We start from the raw sequence: 20015 nt of genomic DNA on the forward strand, positions 1-20015 counted from the left end.
TGGTGGTTCTTGAGTGGATGGGCGGAATCCTCATAAGTGAGCTGAAGTGTGGAGGAGAAACAACTTCTGCCAGGTAGTGGGGGGGACAGCCGCTGTCATGGCAGCCGACACGTGTCCTCTCATGGAGGTGTAACACCCCTGACGCTAGTGTCTGAAAACAAACCTCTGACTCTGAGTGCGCCTTGCAGCTATTGCCTACGGGGGCCCCTAGGCTTGAGCCCGGTTAGCCTTATGAATAATACGGCCCTGGCTGCAGGTTCTCCTACCGGGTTTTCCATACAGGTATGTGTGGTTCTGAGCATCGGGGTCAATTCAATTAGAAGCGATGCACAGGCGAGGACGGCAGCGGCCTCACTCCAACATCGCGCATTTTACCGTGCAGCTCCATAGGGTTGCTCTGGGAAATGCGAGATGGATGCCTATATACATAATTACAGGATGTGTGCGCACGGCACATCTCCCGTACATCACGCCGGAACGCACAGGGGGCCTGATTCAGAGCCGCTCGTAAGCGGCCGCTCGTTCGCTCCGAGCGATGTTCGCACATCTGCGCATGCGTATGGGTTGTAATGCGCATGCGCCAACCAGCCAGTGCGGTCGGAAATCGTGTGCTCGCAAAATAGCGAGTGCCTGCTAATTTGAGTGACAGGATGAGGCGTTTGTGAGTGGTAACAGGGGAAGGTGCTTGAAAACGGGGAGTGGAGATCCGAACGCAGGCGTGCCAAACGGTCAAAACGGGCGTTTAATGGGTGTGCATAATTAACAAAGCAGCGTCATCGACCACGTCACTTGGTTGTCTTTTAGCCTGAACTGCTCGCATGATTGCGGTAGGATAAACCTACCACAGGAATAGCGAGCAGTTCATATGCCTTTCTATGTACTTGATTAATCTAATAAATAGCGGAGATGACGTAGGATGCGAGCGGCCAGGGGGCGTCTTTACAAAATAGCGAGCGCATGTTTCGCTCGCTCGTTCAGACATAGAGGCGTCAACAGACCGCAAAGAGCGAGCGCTCTATTTAAATATCCGGCCCCTTTTTCTGAATGAGCGAGCGCAAATAGCGTCCGGCTCTGAATCAGGCCCTGGGTTCAGTGGTGCACGCAGTCGAAGAAATCTTTTTGCGGACCCGTGGCATTCATAATATGCAAATGCTAGTGTCAGCCTTCCGCTTGTGTACTAGCGTGCGCCAAAATGTGCAAGCCCTGACACAATACATTTGTGCATACACACCGGGTACCGCATGCGCCGGAGGGGTTTCAGAATATTTTGCGCATAAGCAGTGGTGAATAATCGCTCAGCTGCAGGAATATCGGCACTGCGTGCGCCTCTGCATCAGACCCACAATGTCGCCGCTTCTAAGCGAATAGACCCATTTCCCTTTTAGATCGAGTCTACTCTGTACATAATAATTATTAGCGCAGTCTGTCGCTGCCCCTCATGAGGATAAGATTAATTTTTCTGGTTAATATTTTAAAGTCGTGTCCAGGTTATGTTACAGAAGAGATGACTTATCTGTAGCTGTCCCAGAAAACCAGTGACTTATCTGTAGCTGTCCCAGAAAACCAGTGACTTATCTGTAGCTGTCCCAGAAAACCAGTGACATATCTGTAGCTGTCCCAGAATACCAGTGACTTATCTGTAGCTGTCCCAGAAAACCAGTGACGTATCTGTAGCTGTCCCAGAAAACCAGTGACATATCTGTAGCTGTCCCAGAGTACCAGTGACTTATCTGTAGCTGTCCCAGAAAACCAGTGACATATCTGTAGCTGTCCCAGAGTACCAGTGACTTACCTGTAGCTGTCCCAGAAAACCAGTGACATATCTGTAGCTGTCCCAGAAAACCAGTGACTTATCTGTAGCTGTCCCAGAAAACCAGTGACTTATCTGTAGCTGTCCCAGAAAACCAGTGACTTATCTGTAGCTGTCCCAGAAAACCAGTGACTTATCTGTAGCTGTCCCAGAAAGCCAGTGACATATCTGTAGCTGTCCCAGAAAACCAGTGACGTATCTGTAGCTGTCCCAGAAAACCAGTGACTTATCTGTAGCTGTCCCAGAAAACCAGTGACTTATCTGTAGCTGTCCCAGAAAACCAGTGACTTATCTGTAGCTGTCCCAGAAAGCCAGTGACTTATCTGTAGCTGTCCCAGAAAACCAGTGACTTATCTGTAGCTGTCCCAGAAAACCAGTGACTTATCTGTAGCTGTCCCAGAAAACCAGTGACGTATCTGTAGCTGTCCCAGAAAACCAGTGACGTATCTGTAGCTGTCCCAGAACACTAGTGACTTATCTGTAGCTGTCCCTGAAAACCAGTGACGTATCTGTAGCTGTCCCAGAAAACCAGTGACGTATCTGTAGCTGTCCCAGAAAACCAGTGACGTATCTGTAGCTGCCCCAGAAAACCAGTGACTTATCTGTAGCTGTCCCAGAACACTAGTGACTTATCTGTAGCTGTCCCAGAAATCCAGTGATGTATCTGTAGCTGTCCCAGAAAACCAGTGATGTATCTGTAGCTGTCCCAGAAAGCCAGTGACGTATCTATAGCTGTCCAAGAATACCAGTGACATATCTGTAGCTCTCCCAGAAAGCCAATGACTTATCTGTAGCTCCTCCCTGTAAACCAGTGACTTATCTGTAGCTCCTCCCAGTAAACCAGTGACTTATCTGTAGCTCCTCCCAGTAAACCAGTGACTTATGTGTAGCTCCTCCCAGTAAACCAGTGACGTATCTGTAGCTGTCCCAGAAAATCAGTGACTTATCTGTAGCTCCTCCCAGTAAACCAGTGACTTATCTGTAGCTCCTCCCAGTAAACCAGTGACTTATCTGTAGCTCCTCCAAGAAAACCAGTGACTTATCTGTAGCTGTCCCAGAAAACCAGTGACTTATCTGTAGCTCCTCCCAGTAAACCAGTCCCAGAAAGCCAGTGACGTATCTGTAGCTCCTCCCAGTAAACCAGTGACGTATCTGTAGCTCCTCCCAGAAAACCAGTGACATATCTGTAGCTGTCCCAGAAAACCAGTGACTTATCTGTAGCTCCTCCCAGTAAACCAGTCCCAGAAAGCCAGTGACGTATCTGTAGCTCCTCCCAGTAAACCAGTGACGTATATGTAGCTCCTCCCAGAAAACCAGTGACATATCTGTAGCTGTCCCAGAAAACCAGTGACTTATCTGTAGCTGTCCCAGAAAACCAGTGACTTATCTGTAGCTGTCCCAGAAAACCAGTGACTTATCTGTAGCTGTCCCAGAAAACCAGTGACTTATCTGTAGCTGTCCCAGAAAACCAGTGACATATCTGTAGCTGTCCCAGAAAACCAGTGACTTATCTGTAGCTGTCCCAGAAAACCAGTGAGGTATCTGTATCTGTCCCAGAAAACCAGTGAGGTATCTGTATCTGTCCCAGAAAACCAGTAACGTATCTGTAGCTGTCCCAGAAAACCAGTGACGTATCTGTAGCTGTCCCAGAAAACCAGTGATGTGTTTGTCGCACTTTGTGGTGTAAATCCGTCTGCCTGGAAAGCCATATATGTGATTGGCTGGCGATACGTAGACACGGGCAGAGTCTTCTGGTCAGACTACTGACAGACGTCTTTCCTCACGTCAGTAAAGCTGTGGGTCTGGCTGTTGTGGTTGGAGAAATGTAAGACATCAGGCAAACACACCAGATCCCGCCTGTGGCAAACACAAAGGAATACTGGTCAGTCAGACGATCGGGTCACTGCGCGGCTGCCTCACAGTGCAACATAGTGACAGGTCAATTGGCTGCTGACTAAAATGTACATGTGTGTGTGTGTCTGTGTCTGTATATGTGTCTGTGTATGTGTTTGTGTACATGTGTGTATGTCTGTGTGTACATGTGTGTGTATTGTGTGTGTATGTGTATGTCTGTGTGTACATGTGTGTGTATTGTGTGTGTATGTGTATGTCTGTGTGTACATGTGTGTGTATGTGTATGTCTGTGTGTACATGTGTGTTCATGTGTGTGTATATGTGTATGTCTGTGTGTATATGTCTGTGTGTACATGTGTATGTTTCTGTGAGTATATATCTATGTCTGTGTGTACATGTGTGTGTATATGTGTGTTCATGTGTGTGTATTGTGTGTATGTATGTGAGTACATGTGTGTATATGTGTATGTCTGTGAGTACATGTGTGTATATGTGTATGTCTGTGTGTACATGGGTGTGTGTGTCTCCATGCGGTAGGGAGTTTAGATTGTAAGCTCCAGTGAGTCATGTTCTGATAACAATGATAGATATCGTCTATACAGCGCTGTGTAATACGGTGGCAGTATGTACATAAATATCTGCCAATTACTATTTAAGAGTGAAAGATGCCAGGAAAACGCTGACAATAAAGATCTGCCTATAACTTATCCAAAATATGGCCACTGTGACTGCGGTGCTGCAAATGAGAACGCAGCTAGATGCCGAGACACGCCCCTGACACACTCATAACACACCCCTGACACTCCCATAACTCGCCCCTGGCACTCCCATAACACGCCCCTGACGCTCCCATACCACTCCCCTGACATTCCCATAACACACCCCTGACACACCCCTGACACTCCCATACCACTCCCCTGACACTCCCATACCACTCCCCTGACATTCCCATAACACACCCCTGACACGCCCCTGACACTCCCATAACATGCCCCTGACACTCCCATACCACTCCCCTGATATTCCCATAACACGCCCCTGACACTCCCATAACACACCCCTGACACTCCCATACCTCGCCCTGGCACTCCCATAACATGCCCCTGACACTCCCATAACATGCCCCTGACACTCCCATACCACTCCCCTGACATTCCCATAACACACCCCTGACACGCCCCTGACACTCCCATAACACGCCTCTGTCACTCCCATACCACTCCCCTGACATTCCCATAACACACCCCTGACACACCCCTAACACACCAATGACATTCCCATAATACACCCTGACATTCCCATAACATGCCCCTGACACTCCCATAACATGCCCCTGACACTCCCATAACACGCCCCTGACATTCCCATAACACGCCCCTGACACTCCCATAACTCACCCCTGGCACTCCCATAACATGCCCCTGACACTTCCCTAACACTCCCCTGACACTCCCGTAAAACACCCGGACACTCCCATTACACACACCCCTAACACACCAATGACATTCCCATAACACACCCTGACATTCCCATAACACGCCCCTGACACTCCCATAACATGCCCCTGACACTCCCACAACACGCCCCTGACATTCCCATAACACGCCCCTGACACTCCCATAACTCACCCCTGGCACTCCCATAACATGCCCCTGGCACTCCCATTATATGTCCCTGGCACTCCCATAACATGCCCCTGACAAATCCCTAACACTCCCCTGACACTCCCATAACACGCCCCTGACACTCCCATAACTCGCCCCTGGCACTCCCATAACATGCCCCTAACACTCCCCTGACATTCCCATAACATGCCCCTGACACTTCCATAACACGCCCCTGGCACGCCCATAACTCACCCCTGGCACTCCCATAACATGCCCCTGACACTCCTATAACACGCCCCTGGCACTCTCATGTCACTCCCATAACACACCCCTGACACTCCCATAACATGCCCCTGACACTCCTATAACACACCCCTGGCACTCTCATATCACTCCCATAACACACCCCTGACACTCCCATAACATGCCCCTGGCACTCCTATAACATGCCCCTGACACTCCCATAACATGCCCCTGGCACTCTCATATCACTCCCATAACACACCCCTGACATTCCCATAACATGCCCCTAACACTCCCCTGACATTCCCATAACATGCCCCTGACACTTCCATAACACGCTCCTGGCACGCCCATAACTCACCCCTGGCACTCCAATAACATGCCCCTGGCACTCCCATAACATGCCCCTGACACTCCTATAACACGCCCCTGGCACTCTCATGTCACTCCCATAACACACCCCTGACACTCCCATAACATGCCCTGACACTCGTATAACACGCCCCTGGCACTCTCATATCACTCCCATACACACCCCTGACACTCCCATAACATGCCCCTGACACTCCTATAACATGCCCCTGACACTCCTATAACATGCCCCTGACACTCCCATAACATGCCCCTGACACTCCTATAACATGCCCCTGACACTCCCATAACATGCCCCTGGCACTCTCATATCACTCCCATAACACACCCCATACATTCCCATAACATGCCCCTGACATTCCCATAACATGCCCCTGACATTCCCATAACATGCCCCTGACACTCCCATAGCACGCCCCTGGCACGCCCATAACTCACCCCTGGCACTCCCATAACATGCCCCTGACACTCCCATAACATGCCCCTGGCACTCTCATAACGCTCCCATAACACACCCCTGACACTCCCATACACATGCCCCTGACACTCCCATAACATGCCCCTGGCACTCTCATAACGCTCCCACAACACACCCCTGACACTCCCATAACATGCCCCTGGCACTCCCATAACATGCCCCTGGCACTCCCATAACACACCCCTGACACTCCCATAACATGCCCCTGGCACTCCCATAACATGCCCCTGGCACTCCCATAACACACCCCTGACACTCCCATAACATGCCCCTGGCACTCCCATAACATGCCCCTGGCACTCCCATAACACACCCCTGACACTCCCATAACACACCCCTGACACTCCCATAACATGCCCCTGGCACTCCCATAACACGCCCCTGGCACTCCCATAACATGCCCCTGACACTCCCATAATGCCCATGAAACTGCCTCTTTTTGCGTCCACATCAGGCCAAATCCCAGTCTCCACCCTGAAACGCCCACAGCTAGCAAGTGACATCTCTAATAATAGCACTGTTGTTGTACACAACTGCGTACGCCATCAGTCACCAAGGCCCAACGTGCGCAGGGCTTCCTAGAACTTTTGCGCATGCACAGTAGCCAAAAAATCGCTCAACTTCAGCGCTGCGTCCAGCTCTGAATTGGGCCTAGCATGAGGTTCTTCAGTCTTACTTCCTTTTCTCTGGGTCAATCGGCAGAATCTACATAACTTATGACATATGTTATGTTAGGACACTGTGGGCCTGATTTGCATGGAAAGCGGCCGCATGAGCAAATTTTCACTTTGCGGCCGCCCGGGGAGTAGATCAGCTTCTCTGTGAATCTGCAGGTTCACCAGAGTAGCACGAAAGTGAGCCGATCTCCACTCATGAGCAAATCGGTGTAACTGTGATATGTGTGGAGGGCGTGATTGCAGCTGACTCTGAATACCGGCAGAAATCTGCACCTATTTTCCAGCGCATAGCATTGCCGCATAAGCTCTGAATGGGCCTCTATATCAGGCTCTATACAACAACATAACATATGGTTTCCTACCTGAGCACGGGCAATTGGCCTATACACAGCTTCACTCCGAATTCTGGTGCTCTCCTCCAAAATCTAGAAACTGTGCTGGGTATTTTCATAGTGATAGAGTTTACCTGGCACAGAGGTGCCCCGTGGGCAACCAGGCCTTGGCCCACAGTGGTCTGCTTGGTACTAGAATGAAAAAAATTAAAGGACAGTTATTAGAAGAATGTCAGTACCATGATAATGAGATAAAGAACTGCGGGAGAATGACAAATGCACCATTGGGGGCAGGTAATAATGATGAAGATCACCATCGCCACACCTCACACACTTGTCACTTTAGGTTTGCCTAAACTCACAGACATACATTCCTTACCACTGTCAGGCAGTATATCCAGAATACAGGTAATTTTAGGGAGCAGAGCGGATGGTTAAAGGTGCCTGCAGCATTGGAGAGGTGTTTCCTGGGAAAGGAGGGGTGTTGGCTAAAGCTTAGGATTTCAGAAGTGGAAGACAGGTCCCCATGGGACTTCACCCATCACAATCACGCCCCTAAACTAGCCCTATTTTTAAAGGGTGTGGCCATGTCCCAATTAACAAAACTTTAATGTTAGGAATTGTTTCTGAAGATTCAAAAATGCAGATTCCACAATGAGAATACCATCGCCATCAGACTATTAATGATTGTTAATCATCGATGAACAACCCTAAGTGATTGTCCAAAAAAGCTAATTGACTGCTCATCTGGTGGCCTAGAAATATTATCTTCAGTCAATCGGAAGGCTAGTAGGAAAATGAGAGAAGAGAACAAGGCTAGTAGGAAAAGGAGAGAAGAGAACAAGGCTAGTAGGAAAAGGAGAGAAGAGCACAAGGCTAGAAGGAAAAGGAGAGAAGAGAACAAGGCTAGTGGGAAAATGAGAGAAGAGAACAAGGCTAGTAGGAAAATGAGAGAAGAGAACAAGGCTAGTAGGAAAAGGAGAGAAGAGAAAAAGGCTAGTAGGAGAAGGAGAGAAGAGCACAAGGCTAGTGGGAAAATGAGAGAAGAGAACAAGGCTAGTAGGAGAAGGAGAGAAGAGCACAAGGCTAGTAGGAGAAGGAGAGAAGAGCACAAGGCTAGTAGAAGAAAGAGAGAATAGCACAAGGCTAGTAGAAGAAGGAGAGAAGAGCACAAGGCTAGTAAGAGAAGAGGAGAATAGCACAAGGCTAGTAGGAAAAGGAGAGAAGCGCACAAGGCTAGTAGGAGAAGCAGAGAAAAGCACATGGCTAGTAGGAAAAGGAAAGAATAGCACAAGGCTAGTAGAAGAAGGAGAGAAGAGCACAAGGCTAGTAAGAGAAGAGGAGAATAGCACAAGGCTAGTAGAAGAAGGAGAGAAGAGCACAAGGCTAGTAGGAGAATAGGAGAATAGCACAAGGCTAGTAGGAAAAGGAGAGAAGAGCACATGGCTAGTAGGAAAAGGAAAGAAGAGCACAAGGCTAGTAGAAGAAGGAGAGAAGAGCACAAGGCTAGTAAGAGAAGAGGAGAATAGCACAAGCCTAGTAGGAAAAGGAGAGAAGAGCACAAGACTAGTAGGAGAAGCAGAGAAGAGCACATGGCTAGTAGGAAAAGGAAAGAAGAGCACAAGGCTAGTAGAAGAAGGAGAGAAGAGCACAAGGCTAGTAGAAGAAGGAGAGAAGAGCACAAAGCTAGTAAGAGAAGAGGAGAATAGCACAAGGCTAGTAGGAAAAGGAGAGAAGAGCACAAGGCTAGTAGGAGAAGCAGAGAAGAGCACATGGCTAGTAGGAAAAAGGAGAGAAGAGCACAAGGCTAGTAGGAGAAGGAGAGAAGAGAACAAGGCTAGTAGGAGAAGAAGAGAAGAGCACAAGGCTAGTAGGAGAAGGAGAGAAGAGAACAAGGCTAGAAGGAGAAGAAGAGAAGAGCACAAGGCTAGTAGGAAAATGAGAGAAGAGAACAAGGCTAGTAGGAGAAGGAGGGAAGAGCACAAGGCTAGTAGAAGAAAGAGAGAATAGCACAAGGCTAGTAGAAGAAGGAGAGAAGAGCACAAGGCTAGTAAGAGAAGAGGAGAATAGTACAAGGCTAGTAGAAGAAGGAGAGAAGAGCACAAGGCTAGTAAGAGAAGAGGAGAATAGCACAAGGCTAGTAGGAAAAGGAGAGAAGAGCACAAGGCTAGTAGGAGAAGCAGAGAAAAGCACATGGCTAGTAGGAAAAGGAAAGAATAGCACAAGGCTAGTAGAAGAAGGAGAGAAGAGCACAAGGCTAGTAAGAGAAGAGGAGAATAGCACAAGGCTAGTAGAAGAAGGAGAGAAGAGCACAAGGCTAGTAGGAGAAGAGGAGAATAGCACAAGGCTAGTAGGAAAAGGAGAGAAGAGCACATGGCTAGTAGGAAAAGGAAAGAAGAGCACAAGGCTAGTAGAAGAAGGAGAGAAGAGCACAAGGCTAGTAAGAGAAGAGGAGAATAGCACAAGGCTAGTAGAAGAAGGAGAGAAGAGCACAAGGCTAGTAAGAGAAGAGGAGAATAGCACAAGCCTAGTAGGAAAAGGAGAGAAGAGCACAAGACTAGTAGGAGAAGCAGAGAAGAGCACATGGCTAGTAGGAAAAGGAAAGAGCACAAGGCTAGTAGAAGAAGTAGAGAAGAGCACAAGGCTAGTAGAAGAAGGAGAGAAGAGCACAAGGCTAGTAAGAGAAGAGGAGAATAGCACAAGGCTAGTAGGAAAAGGAGAGAAGAGCACAAGGCTAGTAGGAGAAGCAGAGAAGAGCACATGGCTTGTAGGAAAAAGGAGAGAAGAGCACAAGGCTAGTAGGAGAAGGAGAGAAGAGAACAAGGCTAGTAGGAGAAGAAGAGAAGAGCACAAGGCTAGTAGGAGAAGAAGAGAAGAACAAAAGGCTAGTAGGAGAAGGAGAGAAGATCACAAGGCTAGTAGGAAAAGGAGAGAAGAGAAAAAGGCTAGTAGGAGAAGGAGAGAAGAGCACAAGGCTAGTGGGAAAATGAGATAATAGAACAAGGCTAGCAGGAGAAGGAGAGAAGAGCACAAGGCTAGTAGGAAAATGAGAGAAGAGCACAAGGCTAGCAGAAGAAGGAGATAATAGCACAAGGCTAGTAGAAGAAGGAGAGAAGAGCACAAGGCTAGTAAGAGAAGAGGAGAATAGCACAAGGCTACTAGGAAAAGGAGAGAAGAGCACAAGGCTAGTAGGAGAAGCAGAGAAGAGCACATGGCTAGTAGGAAAAAGGAGAGAAAAGCACAAGGCTAGTAGGAGAAGGAGAGAAGAGAACAAGGCTAGTAGGAGAAGAAGAGAAGAGCACAAGGCTAGTAGGAAAAGGAGAGAAGAGCACAAGGCTAGTAGTAGAAGCAGAGAAGAGCACATGGCTAGTAGGAGAAAGGAGAGAAGAGCACAAGGCTAGTAGGAGAAGGAGAGAAGAGAACAAGGCTAGTAGGAGAAGAAGAGAAGAGCACAAGGCTAGTAGGAGAAGAAGAGAAGAGCACAAGGCTAGTAGGAGAAGAAGAGAAGAACAAAAGGCTAGTAGGAGAAGGAGAGAAGATCACAAGGCTAGTAGGAATAGGAGAGAAGAGCACAAGGCTTGTAGGAGAAGGAGAGACCGCACAAGGCTAACAGGAGAAGCAGAGAAGAGCACAAGGCTAGTAGGAATAGGAGAGAAGAGCACAAGGCTAGTAGGAGAAGGATAGAAGAACACAAGGCTAGTAGGAGAAGGATAGAAGAACACAAGGCTAGTAGGAGAAGGAGGAAAGAGCACAAAGCTAGTAGGAGAAGGAGAGAAGAGCACATGGCTAGTAGGAAAAGGAGAGAAGAGCACAAGGCTAGTAGGAATAGGAGAGAAGAACACAATGCTAGTAGGAGAAGGAGAGAAGAGCACAAGGCTAGTAGGAGAAGGAGAGAAGAGAACAAGGCTAGTAGGAGAAGAGAAGAGCACAAGGCTAGTAGGAGAAGAAGAGAAGAGCACAAGGCTAGTAGGAATAGGAGAGAAGAGCACAAAACTAGTAGGAGAAGGAGGAAAGAGCACAAAGCTAGTAGGAGAAGGAGAGAAGAGAACAAGGCTAGTAGGAGAAGAGAAATGCACAAGGCTAGTAGGAATAGGAGAGAAGAGCACAAGGCTAGTAGGAGAAGCAGAGAAGAGCACAAGGCTAGTAGGAGAAGGAGGAAAGAGCACAAAGCTAGTAGGAGAAGGAGAGAAGAGCACAAGGATAGTAGGAGAAGGAGAGAAGCGCACAAGGCTAGTAGGAATAGGAGAGAAGAGCCCAAGGCTAGTAGGAGGAGAGAAGAGCACAAGGATAGTATGAGAAGGAGGAAAGAGCACAAAGCTTGTAGGAGAAGCAGAGAAGAGCACAAGGCTAGTAGGAGAAGGAGAGAAGAGCGCAAGGATAGTAGGAGAAGGAGGAAAGAGCACAAAGCTTGTAGGAGAAGCAGAGAAGAGCACAAGGCTAGTAGGAGAAGGAGAGAAGAGCACAAGGCTAGTAGGAGAAGGAGGAAAGAGCACAAATCTAGTAGAAGAAGGAGAGAAGAGCACAAGGCTAGTAGAATAAGTAGAGAAGAGCACAAGGCTTGTAGAAGAAGGAGAGAAGAGCACAAGGCTAGTAGGAGAAGGAGAGAAGAGAACAGTGTAGACAGTGAATCTTTTAGTACCTCAGTAGCCACATGTTGTGTATTCAGATTATAGAGGCATCGATCAGGCTGAATGAATTTTGAGAGATTTATAAAACCTTCTAAAGGGGATAAGTGCAGAAGTTGCTCAAATACAACCAATTTGATTCTACCTATCAATTATCAGGTATTTTCTATAAAATGACATCTAAAAGTTGATTCATAGTTACGGAGAACTTCTCCAGCTGTCCTCTACAGAAGGTTTGTTAAATCTCCCAGTTATAAGAACAGAAACACAGACACAGGGAACGACTGGGAATGAATATGGATGAAGGTGATTGGGAGGGACATGATGGGACCCTCACATTGTAATCTTGGATTTGCTGGTGCCGAAATCTGCGCTATTCAGCTGTATCTCGATGGTGATGCTGTTATCTCTCACCTCGGTCAGTGTAAACTCCAGTAAGATGTGGTGAGCTGTAAGACAGCAACGTTATAAGGATTAATGTACTGTACATAAGATACATGTAACACGGGAAACTTGTCCAGGAGGGTTGGGCATGGGATGCCAGCGCTCGGGATCCCAGCATTCAGAATCCTGACACCAGCATCTCATCCAGGAGAAGGTCTTACACAGGCCACAGATCTTATCGACTAAATCGGCAAAAAAAATAAAATCGAATAGTTATATTGATGACATTTTACACCTTTCTTTAAGTCCTCACTGTACAAAAGTAAACACAATTGCAAATATATATTTATAGTGTGTTATATATTGTTAGACTTGCATCTTCTGCACTGACTGTGTGTTTTTGGTCTTTGAATGATCTTGTGGCAGCATTTGAAGTAATAATGGTATATAGGCCATAGCTGGCAGCTCCTCCACGCATTTCGCCAGCAGTGAGGTATAGTTCCATTATGGGGTCTCCTTCCAGGGTGACCCTTGTTGTGTACTGGAAGGGGTATTCTATTTCCTGCCCTCCAGCTGTACCAGGGCGGGGTTGTTGCTGTACAGTGGCTCCGGGGGCTGAGCCTGATACATGGGAAAATGATTTAGCACGCAGCCTGCCTGTGATATCACGTATCGGCCTGTGTGTGGTGTTGTATCGCCATTTCTGCGCAGTGCAGTGTCGGGTGATGTCTGAGCTCTGGTTCTGTTGTTTCTGTGTAAATGCTGCTGTAGTCTATGAAAAATAAATACACAAAATATCTGATAATTTAAATGAATAAAAAGAATCAAGACTTGGGGATAAATTTACTAAAATTAGAGTTTTTAGAAGTGGAGATGTTGCCCATAGTAACCAATCACATTCTACTTAACATTTAACTAGCACCTTCTAGAACATAATAGCTAGACTCTGATTGGTTGCTATGGGCAACATCTCCACTTCACAAAGGTCTCACTTTAGTAAATATACGCCATAATCTTACAGGTTAACCGTCCATGTAACAAATGTATATTGTAGATGTACAGTGCTATTATATTTATTGTAGGAGATGAGAGTGCTATATATAGTTATATAATATAACAAAGAGGGGCCTAATTATCAATTCTTTTTGCCCCAGTAATTAATACTAAATTAATGTAAAACCTCTAATTGTGATGTTTCCTGCATTCTTGTAATTAACGGAGAATACTACAGTCCCCATTTAATTTATGAGGACAATGTGGTTGTGCTATTTATCAAGCTCCAAACATTGAAAGTTTGAACTAGCACCAACTTTAAGTATGGCAACAAGGTCCGAAGTGTGAAGAGGGGTTTCCGGCCCTCTCTTCTGCCCTCACTGTGCCCATGCGTGACCTAAGGGTTGTGTTTGAGCAGGAAGACTGCCAGGACCAAACATGGCACAGTGTAGTCTTCCATCGCTACTATGTCCCCATGATGTAGCTATAGGGGGGGCAGGGCCATAACTAGGGTGGTGCGACCAGTGCCATGGGACACCGCAGGGCAGGAGGCGCTGTTTGGGCCTGTCAATTCTCCTGTTTATTATCATTCTCACTTGTAGCTTCCTCTTCTTTTATCCCCAGCATCTCCTGGCTTCTCCTATCTCTTCCCTGGTACTTCCCCATGAGGCCATGGCCCTCTCTCAGGTGCACTATATTATGTCCCTATTTATCCCCAGCATCTCCTGGCCTCCCCTATCTCTTCCCTGGCCCTTCCCCATGAGGCCATGGCCCTCTCTCAGGTGCACTATATTATGTCCCTATTTATCCCCAGCATCTCCTGGCCTCCCCTATCTCTTCCCTGGCCCTTCCCCATGAGGCCATGTTCCTCGCTCAGGTGCACAATATTATGTCCCTATTTATCCCCAGCATCTCCTGGCCACCCCTATCTCTTCCCTGGCCCTTACCCATGAGGCCATGGCCCTCTCTCAGGTGCACTATATTATGTCCCTATTTATCCCCAGCATCTCCTGGCCTCCCCTATCTCTTCCCTGGCCATTCCCCATGAGGCCATGTTCCTCGCTCAGGTGCACAATATTATGTCCCTATTAATCCCCAGCATCTCCTGGCCTCCCCTATCTCTTCCCTGACCCTTCCCCGTGAGGCCATGGCCCTCTCTCAGATGCACTATATTATGTCCCTATTTATCCCCAGCATCTCCTGGCCTCCCCTATCTCTTCCCTGGCCTTTCCCCATGAGGCCATGGCCCTCTCTCAGGTGCACTATATAATGTCACTATTTATCCCCAGCATCTCCTGGCCTCTCCTATCTCTTCCCTGGCCCTTCCCCATGAGGCCATGGCCCTCTCTCAGGTGCACTATATTATGTCCCTATTTATCCCCAGCATCTCCTGGTCTCCCGTATCTCTTCCCTGGCCCTTCCCCATGAGGCCATGGTCCTCTCTCAGGTGCACTATATTATGTCCCTATTTATCCCCAGCATCTCCTGGCCTCCCCTATCTCTTCCCTGGCCCTTCCCCGTGAGGCCATGGCCCTCTCTCAGGTTCACTATATTATTTCCCTATTTATCCCCAGCATCTCCTGGCCTCCCCTATCTCTTCCCTGGCCCTTACCCATGAGGCCATGGCCCTCTCTCAGGTGCACTATATTATGTCCCTACTTATCCCCAGCATCTCCTGGCCTCCCCTATCTCTTCCCTGGCCCTTCCCCATGAGGCCATGGCCCTCTCTCAGGTGCACTATATTATGTCCCTATTTATCCCCAGCATCTCCTGGCCTCCCCTATCTCTTCCCTGGCCCTTCCCCATGAGGCCATGGCCCTCTCTCAGGTGCACTATATTATGTCCCTACTTATCCCCAGCATCTCCTGGCCTCCCCTATCTCTTCCCTGGCCCTTCCCCATGAGGCCATTTGCCCTCTCTCAGGTACACTTTATTATGTCCCTATTTATCCCCAGCATCTCCTGGCCTCCCCTATCTCTTCCCTGGCCCTTCCCCATGAGGCCATTTGCCCTCTCTCAGGTACACTATATTATGTCCCTATTTATCCCCAGCATATCCTGGCCTACCCTATCTCTTCCCTGGTACTTCCCCATGAGGCCATGGCCCTCTCTCAGGTGCACTATATTATGTCCCTATTTATCCCCAGCATCTCCTGGCCACCCCTATCTCTTCCCTGGCCCTTCCCCATGAGGCCATGGCCCTCTCTCAGGTGCACTATATTATGTCCCTATTTATCCCCAGCATCTCCTGGCCTCCCCTATCTCTTCCCTGGCCCTTCCCCATGAGGCCATGTTCCTCGCTCAGGTGCACAATATTATGTCCCTATTTATCCCCGGCATCTCCTGGCCTCTCCTATCTCTTCCCTGGCCCTTCCCCATGAGGCCATGGCCCTCTCTCAGGTGCACTATATTATGTCCCTATTTATCCCCAGCATCTCCTGGCCTCCCCTATCTCTTCCCTGGCCCTTCCCCGTGAGGCCATGGCCCTCTCTCAGATGCACTATATTATGTCCCTATTTATCCCCAGCATCTCCTGGCCTCCCCTATCTCTTCCCTGGCCTTTCCCCATGAGGCCATGGCCCTCTCTCAGGTGCACTATATAATGTCACTATTTATCCCCAGCATCTCCTGGCCTCTCCTATCTCTTCCCTGGCCCTTCCCCATGAGGCCATGGTCCTCTCTCAGGTGCACTATATTATGTCGCTATTTATCCCCAGCATCTCCTGGCCTCCCGTATCTCTTCCCTGGCCCTTCCCCATGAGGCCATGGTCCTCTCTCAGGTGCACTATATTATGTCCCTATTTATCCCCAGCATCTCCTGGCCTCCCCTATCTCTTCCCTGGCCCTTCCCCGTGAGGCCATGGCCCTCTCTCAGGTTCACTATATTATTTCCCTATTTATCCCCAGCATCTCCTGGCCTCCCCTATCTCTTCCCTGGCCCTTACCCATGAGGCCATGGCCCTCTCTCAGGTGCACTATATTATGTCCCTACTTATCCCCAGCATCTCCTGGCCTCCCCTATCTCTTCCCTGGCCCTTCCCCATGAGGACATGGCCCTCTCTCAGGTGCACTATATTATGTCCCTATTTATCCCCAGCATCTCCTGGCCTCCCCTATCTCTTCCCTGGCCCTTCCCCATGAGGCCATGGCCCTCTCTCAGGTGCACTATATTATGTCCCTACTTATCCCCAGCATCTCCTGGCCTCCCCTATCTCTTCCCTGGCCCTTCCCCATGAGGCCATTTGCCCTCTCTCAGGTACACTTTATTAAGTCCCTATTTATCCCCAGCATCTCCTGGCCTCCCCTATCTCTTCCCTGGCCCTTCCCCATGAGGCCATTTGCCCTCTCTCAGGTACACTATATTATGTCCCTATTTATCCCCAGCATATCCTGGCCTCCCCTATCTCTTCCCTGGTACTTCCCCATGAGGCCATGGCCCTCTCTCAGGTGCACTATATTATGTCCCTATTTATCCCCAGCATCTCCTGGCCACCCCTATCTCTTCCCTGGCCCTTCCCCATGAGGCCATGGCCCTCTCTCAGGTGCACTATATTATGTCCCTATTTATCCCCAGCATCTCCTGGCCTCCCCTATCTCTTCCCTGGCCCTTCCCCATGAGGCCATGTTCCTCGCTCAGGTGCACAATATTATGTCCCTATTTATCCCCGGCATCTCCTGGCCTCTCCTATCTCTTCCCTAGCCCTTCCCCATGAGGCCATGGCCCTCTCTCAGGTGCACTATATTATGTCCCTATTTATCCCCAGCATCTCCTGGCCTCCCCTATCTCTTCCCTGGCCCTTCCCCGTGAGGCCATGGTCCTCTCTCAGGTGCACTATATTATGTCCCTATTAATCCCCGGCATCTCCTGGCCTCCCCTATCTCTTCCCTGGCCCTTCCCCGTGAGGCCATGGCCGTCTCTCAGGTGCACTATATTATGTCCCTATTAATCCCCAGCATCTCCTGGCCTCCCCTATCTCTTCCCTGACCCTTCCCCGTGAGGCCATGGCCCTCTCTCAGATGCACTATATTATGTCCCTATTTATCCCCAGCATCTCCTGGCCTCCCCTATCTCTTCCCTGGCCTTTCCCCATGAGGCCATAGCCCTCTCTCAGGTGCACTATATAATGTCACTATTTATCCCCAGCATCTCCTGGCCTCTCCTATCTCTTCCCTGGCCCTTCCCCAGGAGGCCATGGCCCTCTCTCAGGTGCACTATATTATGTCCCTATTTATCCCCAGCATCTCCTGGCCTCCCGTATCTCTTCCCTGGCCCTTCCACATGAGGCCATGGTCCTCTCTCAGGTGCACTATATTATGTCCCTATTTATCCCCAGCATCTCCTGGCCTCCCCTATCTCTTCCCTGGCCCTTCCCCGTGAGGCCATGGCCCTCTCTCAGGTTCACTATATTATTTCCCTATTTATCCCCAGCATCTCCTGGCCTCCCCTATCTCTTCCCTGGCCCTTACCCATGAGGCCATGGCCCTCTCTCAGGTGCACTATATTATGTCCCTACTTATCCCCAGCATCTCCTGGCCTCCCTTATCTCTTCCCTGGCCCTTCCCCATGAGGCCACGGCCCTCTCTCAGGTGCACTATATTATGTCCCTATTTATCCCCAGCATCTCCTGGCCTCCCCTATCTCTTCCCTGGCCCTTCCCCATGAGGCCATGGCCCTCTCTCAGGTGCACTATATTATGTCCCTACTTATCCCCAGCATCTCCTGGCCTCCCCTATCTCTTCCCTGGCCCTTCCCCATGAGGCCATTTGCCCTCTCTCAGGTAAACTTTATTATGTCCCTATTTATCCCCAGCATCTCCTGGCCTCCCCTATCTCTTCCCTGGCCCTTCCCCATGAGGCCATTTGCCCTCTCTCAGGTACACTATATTATGTCCCTATTTATCCCCAGCATCTCCTGGCCTCCCCTATCTCTTCCCTGGCCCTTCCCCATGAGGCCATGGCCCTCTCTCAGGTGCACTATATTATGTCCCTATTTATCCCCAGCATCTCCTGGCCTCCCCTATCTTTTCCCTGGCCCATCCCCATGAGGCCATGGCCCTCTCTCAGGTGCATTATATTATGTCCCTATTTATCCCCAGCATCTCCTGGCCTCCCCTATTTCTTCCCTGGCCCTTCCCCATGAGGCCATGGCCCTCTCTCAGGTGCACTATATTATGTCCCTATTTATCCCCAGCATATCCTGGCCTCCTCTATCTCTTCCCTGGCCCTTCCCCATGAGGCCACGGCCCTCTCTCAGGTGCGCTATATTATGTCCCTATTTATCCCCAGCATCTCCTGGCCTCCCCTATCTCTTCCCTGGCCCTTCCCCATGAGGCCATGGTCCTCTCTCAGGTGCACTATATTATGTCCCTATTTACCCCCAGCATCTCCTGGCCTCCCCTATCTCTCCCCTGGCCCTTCCCCATGAGGCATGGCCCTCTCTCAGGTGCACTATATTATGTCCCTATTAATCCCCAGCATCTCCTGGCCTCCCCTATCTCTTCCCTGACCCTTCCCCGTGAGGCCATGGCCCTCTCTCAGATGCACTATATTATGTCCCTATTTATCCCCAGCATCTCCTGGCCTCCCCTATCTCTTCCCTGGCCGTTCCCCATGAGGCCATGGCCCTCTCTCAGGTGCACTATATAATGTCACTATTTATCCCCAGCATCTCCTGGCCTCTCCTATCTCTTCCCTGGCCCTTCCCCAGGAGGCCATGGCGCCCTCTCTCAGGTGCACTATATTATGTCCCTATTTATCCCCAGCATCTCCTGGCCTCCCGTATCTCTTCCCTGGCCCTTCCCCATGAGGCCATGGTCCTCTCTCAGGTGCACTATATTATGTCCCTATTTATCCCCAGCATCTCCTGGCCTCCCCTATCTCTTCCCTGGCCCTTCCCCGTGAGGCCATGGCCCTCTCTCAGGTTCACTATATTATTTCCCTATTTATCCCCAGCATCTCCTGGCCTCCCCTATCTCTTCCCTGGCCCTTACCCATGAGGCCATGGCCCTCTCTCAGGTGCACTATATTATGTCCCTACTTATCCCCAGCATCTCCTGGCCTCCCCTATCTCTTCCCTGGCCCTTCCCCATGAGGCCATGGCCCTCTCTCAGGTGCATTATATTATGTCCCTATTTATCCCCAGCATCTCCTGGCCTCCCCTATCTCTTCCCTGGCCCTTCCCCATGAGGCCATGGCCCTCTCTCAGGTGCACTATATTATGTCCCTACTTATCCCCAGCATCTCCTGGCCTCCCCTATCTCTTCCCTGGCCCTTCCCCATGAGGCCATTTGCCCTCTCTCAGGTACACTTTATTATGTCCCTATTTATCCCCAGCATCTCCTGGCCTCCCCTATCTCTTCCCTGGCCCTTCCCCATGAGGCCATTTGCCCTCTCTCAGGTACACTATATTATGTCCCTATTTATCCCCAGCATCTCCTGGCCTCCCCTATCTCTTCCCTGGCCCTTCCCCATGAGGCCATGGCCCTCTCTCAGGTGCACTATATTATGTCCCTATTTATCCCCAGCATCTCCTGGCCTCCCCTATCTTTTCCCTGGCCCATCCCCATGAGGCCATGGCCCTCTCTCAGGTGCATTATATTATGTCCCTATTTATCCCCAGCATCTCCTGGCCTCCCCTATTT

At 49.6% G+C, this 20015-nt stretch overlaps 1 protein-coding gene across 2 annotated transcripts in view; it reads right to left on the reverse strand.

The window, feature by feature from the left end:
* Nucleotides 1–2165: 2165 nt before the first annotated feature.
* The window catches only part of PLA1A (phospholipase A1 member A), a 90423-nt gene continuing 72573 nt past the window's right edge, over nt 2166–20015 (reverse strand). For both annotated transcript variants that reach the window (XM_088463941.1, XM_088463940.1), the window contains exons 9-11: nt 12336–12447; nt 7404–7565; nt 2166–3667 (exon numbers count right to left, since the gene is read on the reverse strand). In XM_088463941.1, coding sequence (XP_088320067.1) covers nt 3571–3667; nt 7404–7565; nt 12336–12447 — 371 coding nt within the window. In that variant the 3' untranslated portion in view covers nt 2166–3570. The remainder of the gene's footprint in view (nt 3668–7403; nt 7566–12335; nt 12448–20015) is intronic.

This window comes from Taudactylus pleione, unplaced genomic scaffold (assembly GCF_031769625.1).
Source record: "Taudactylus pleione unplaced genomic scaffold, aTauple2 ptg001518l, whole genome shotgun sequence".
Lineage (NCBI taxonomy): Eukaryota > Metazoa > Chordata > Amphibia > Anura > Myobatrachidae > Taudactylus > Taudactylus pleione.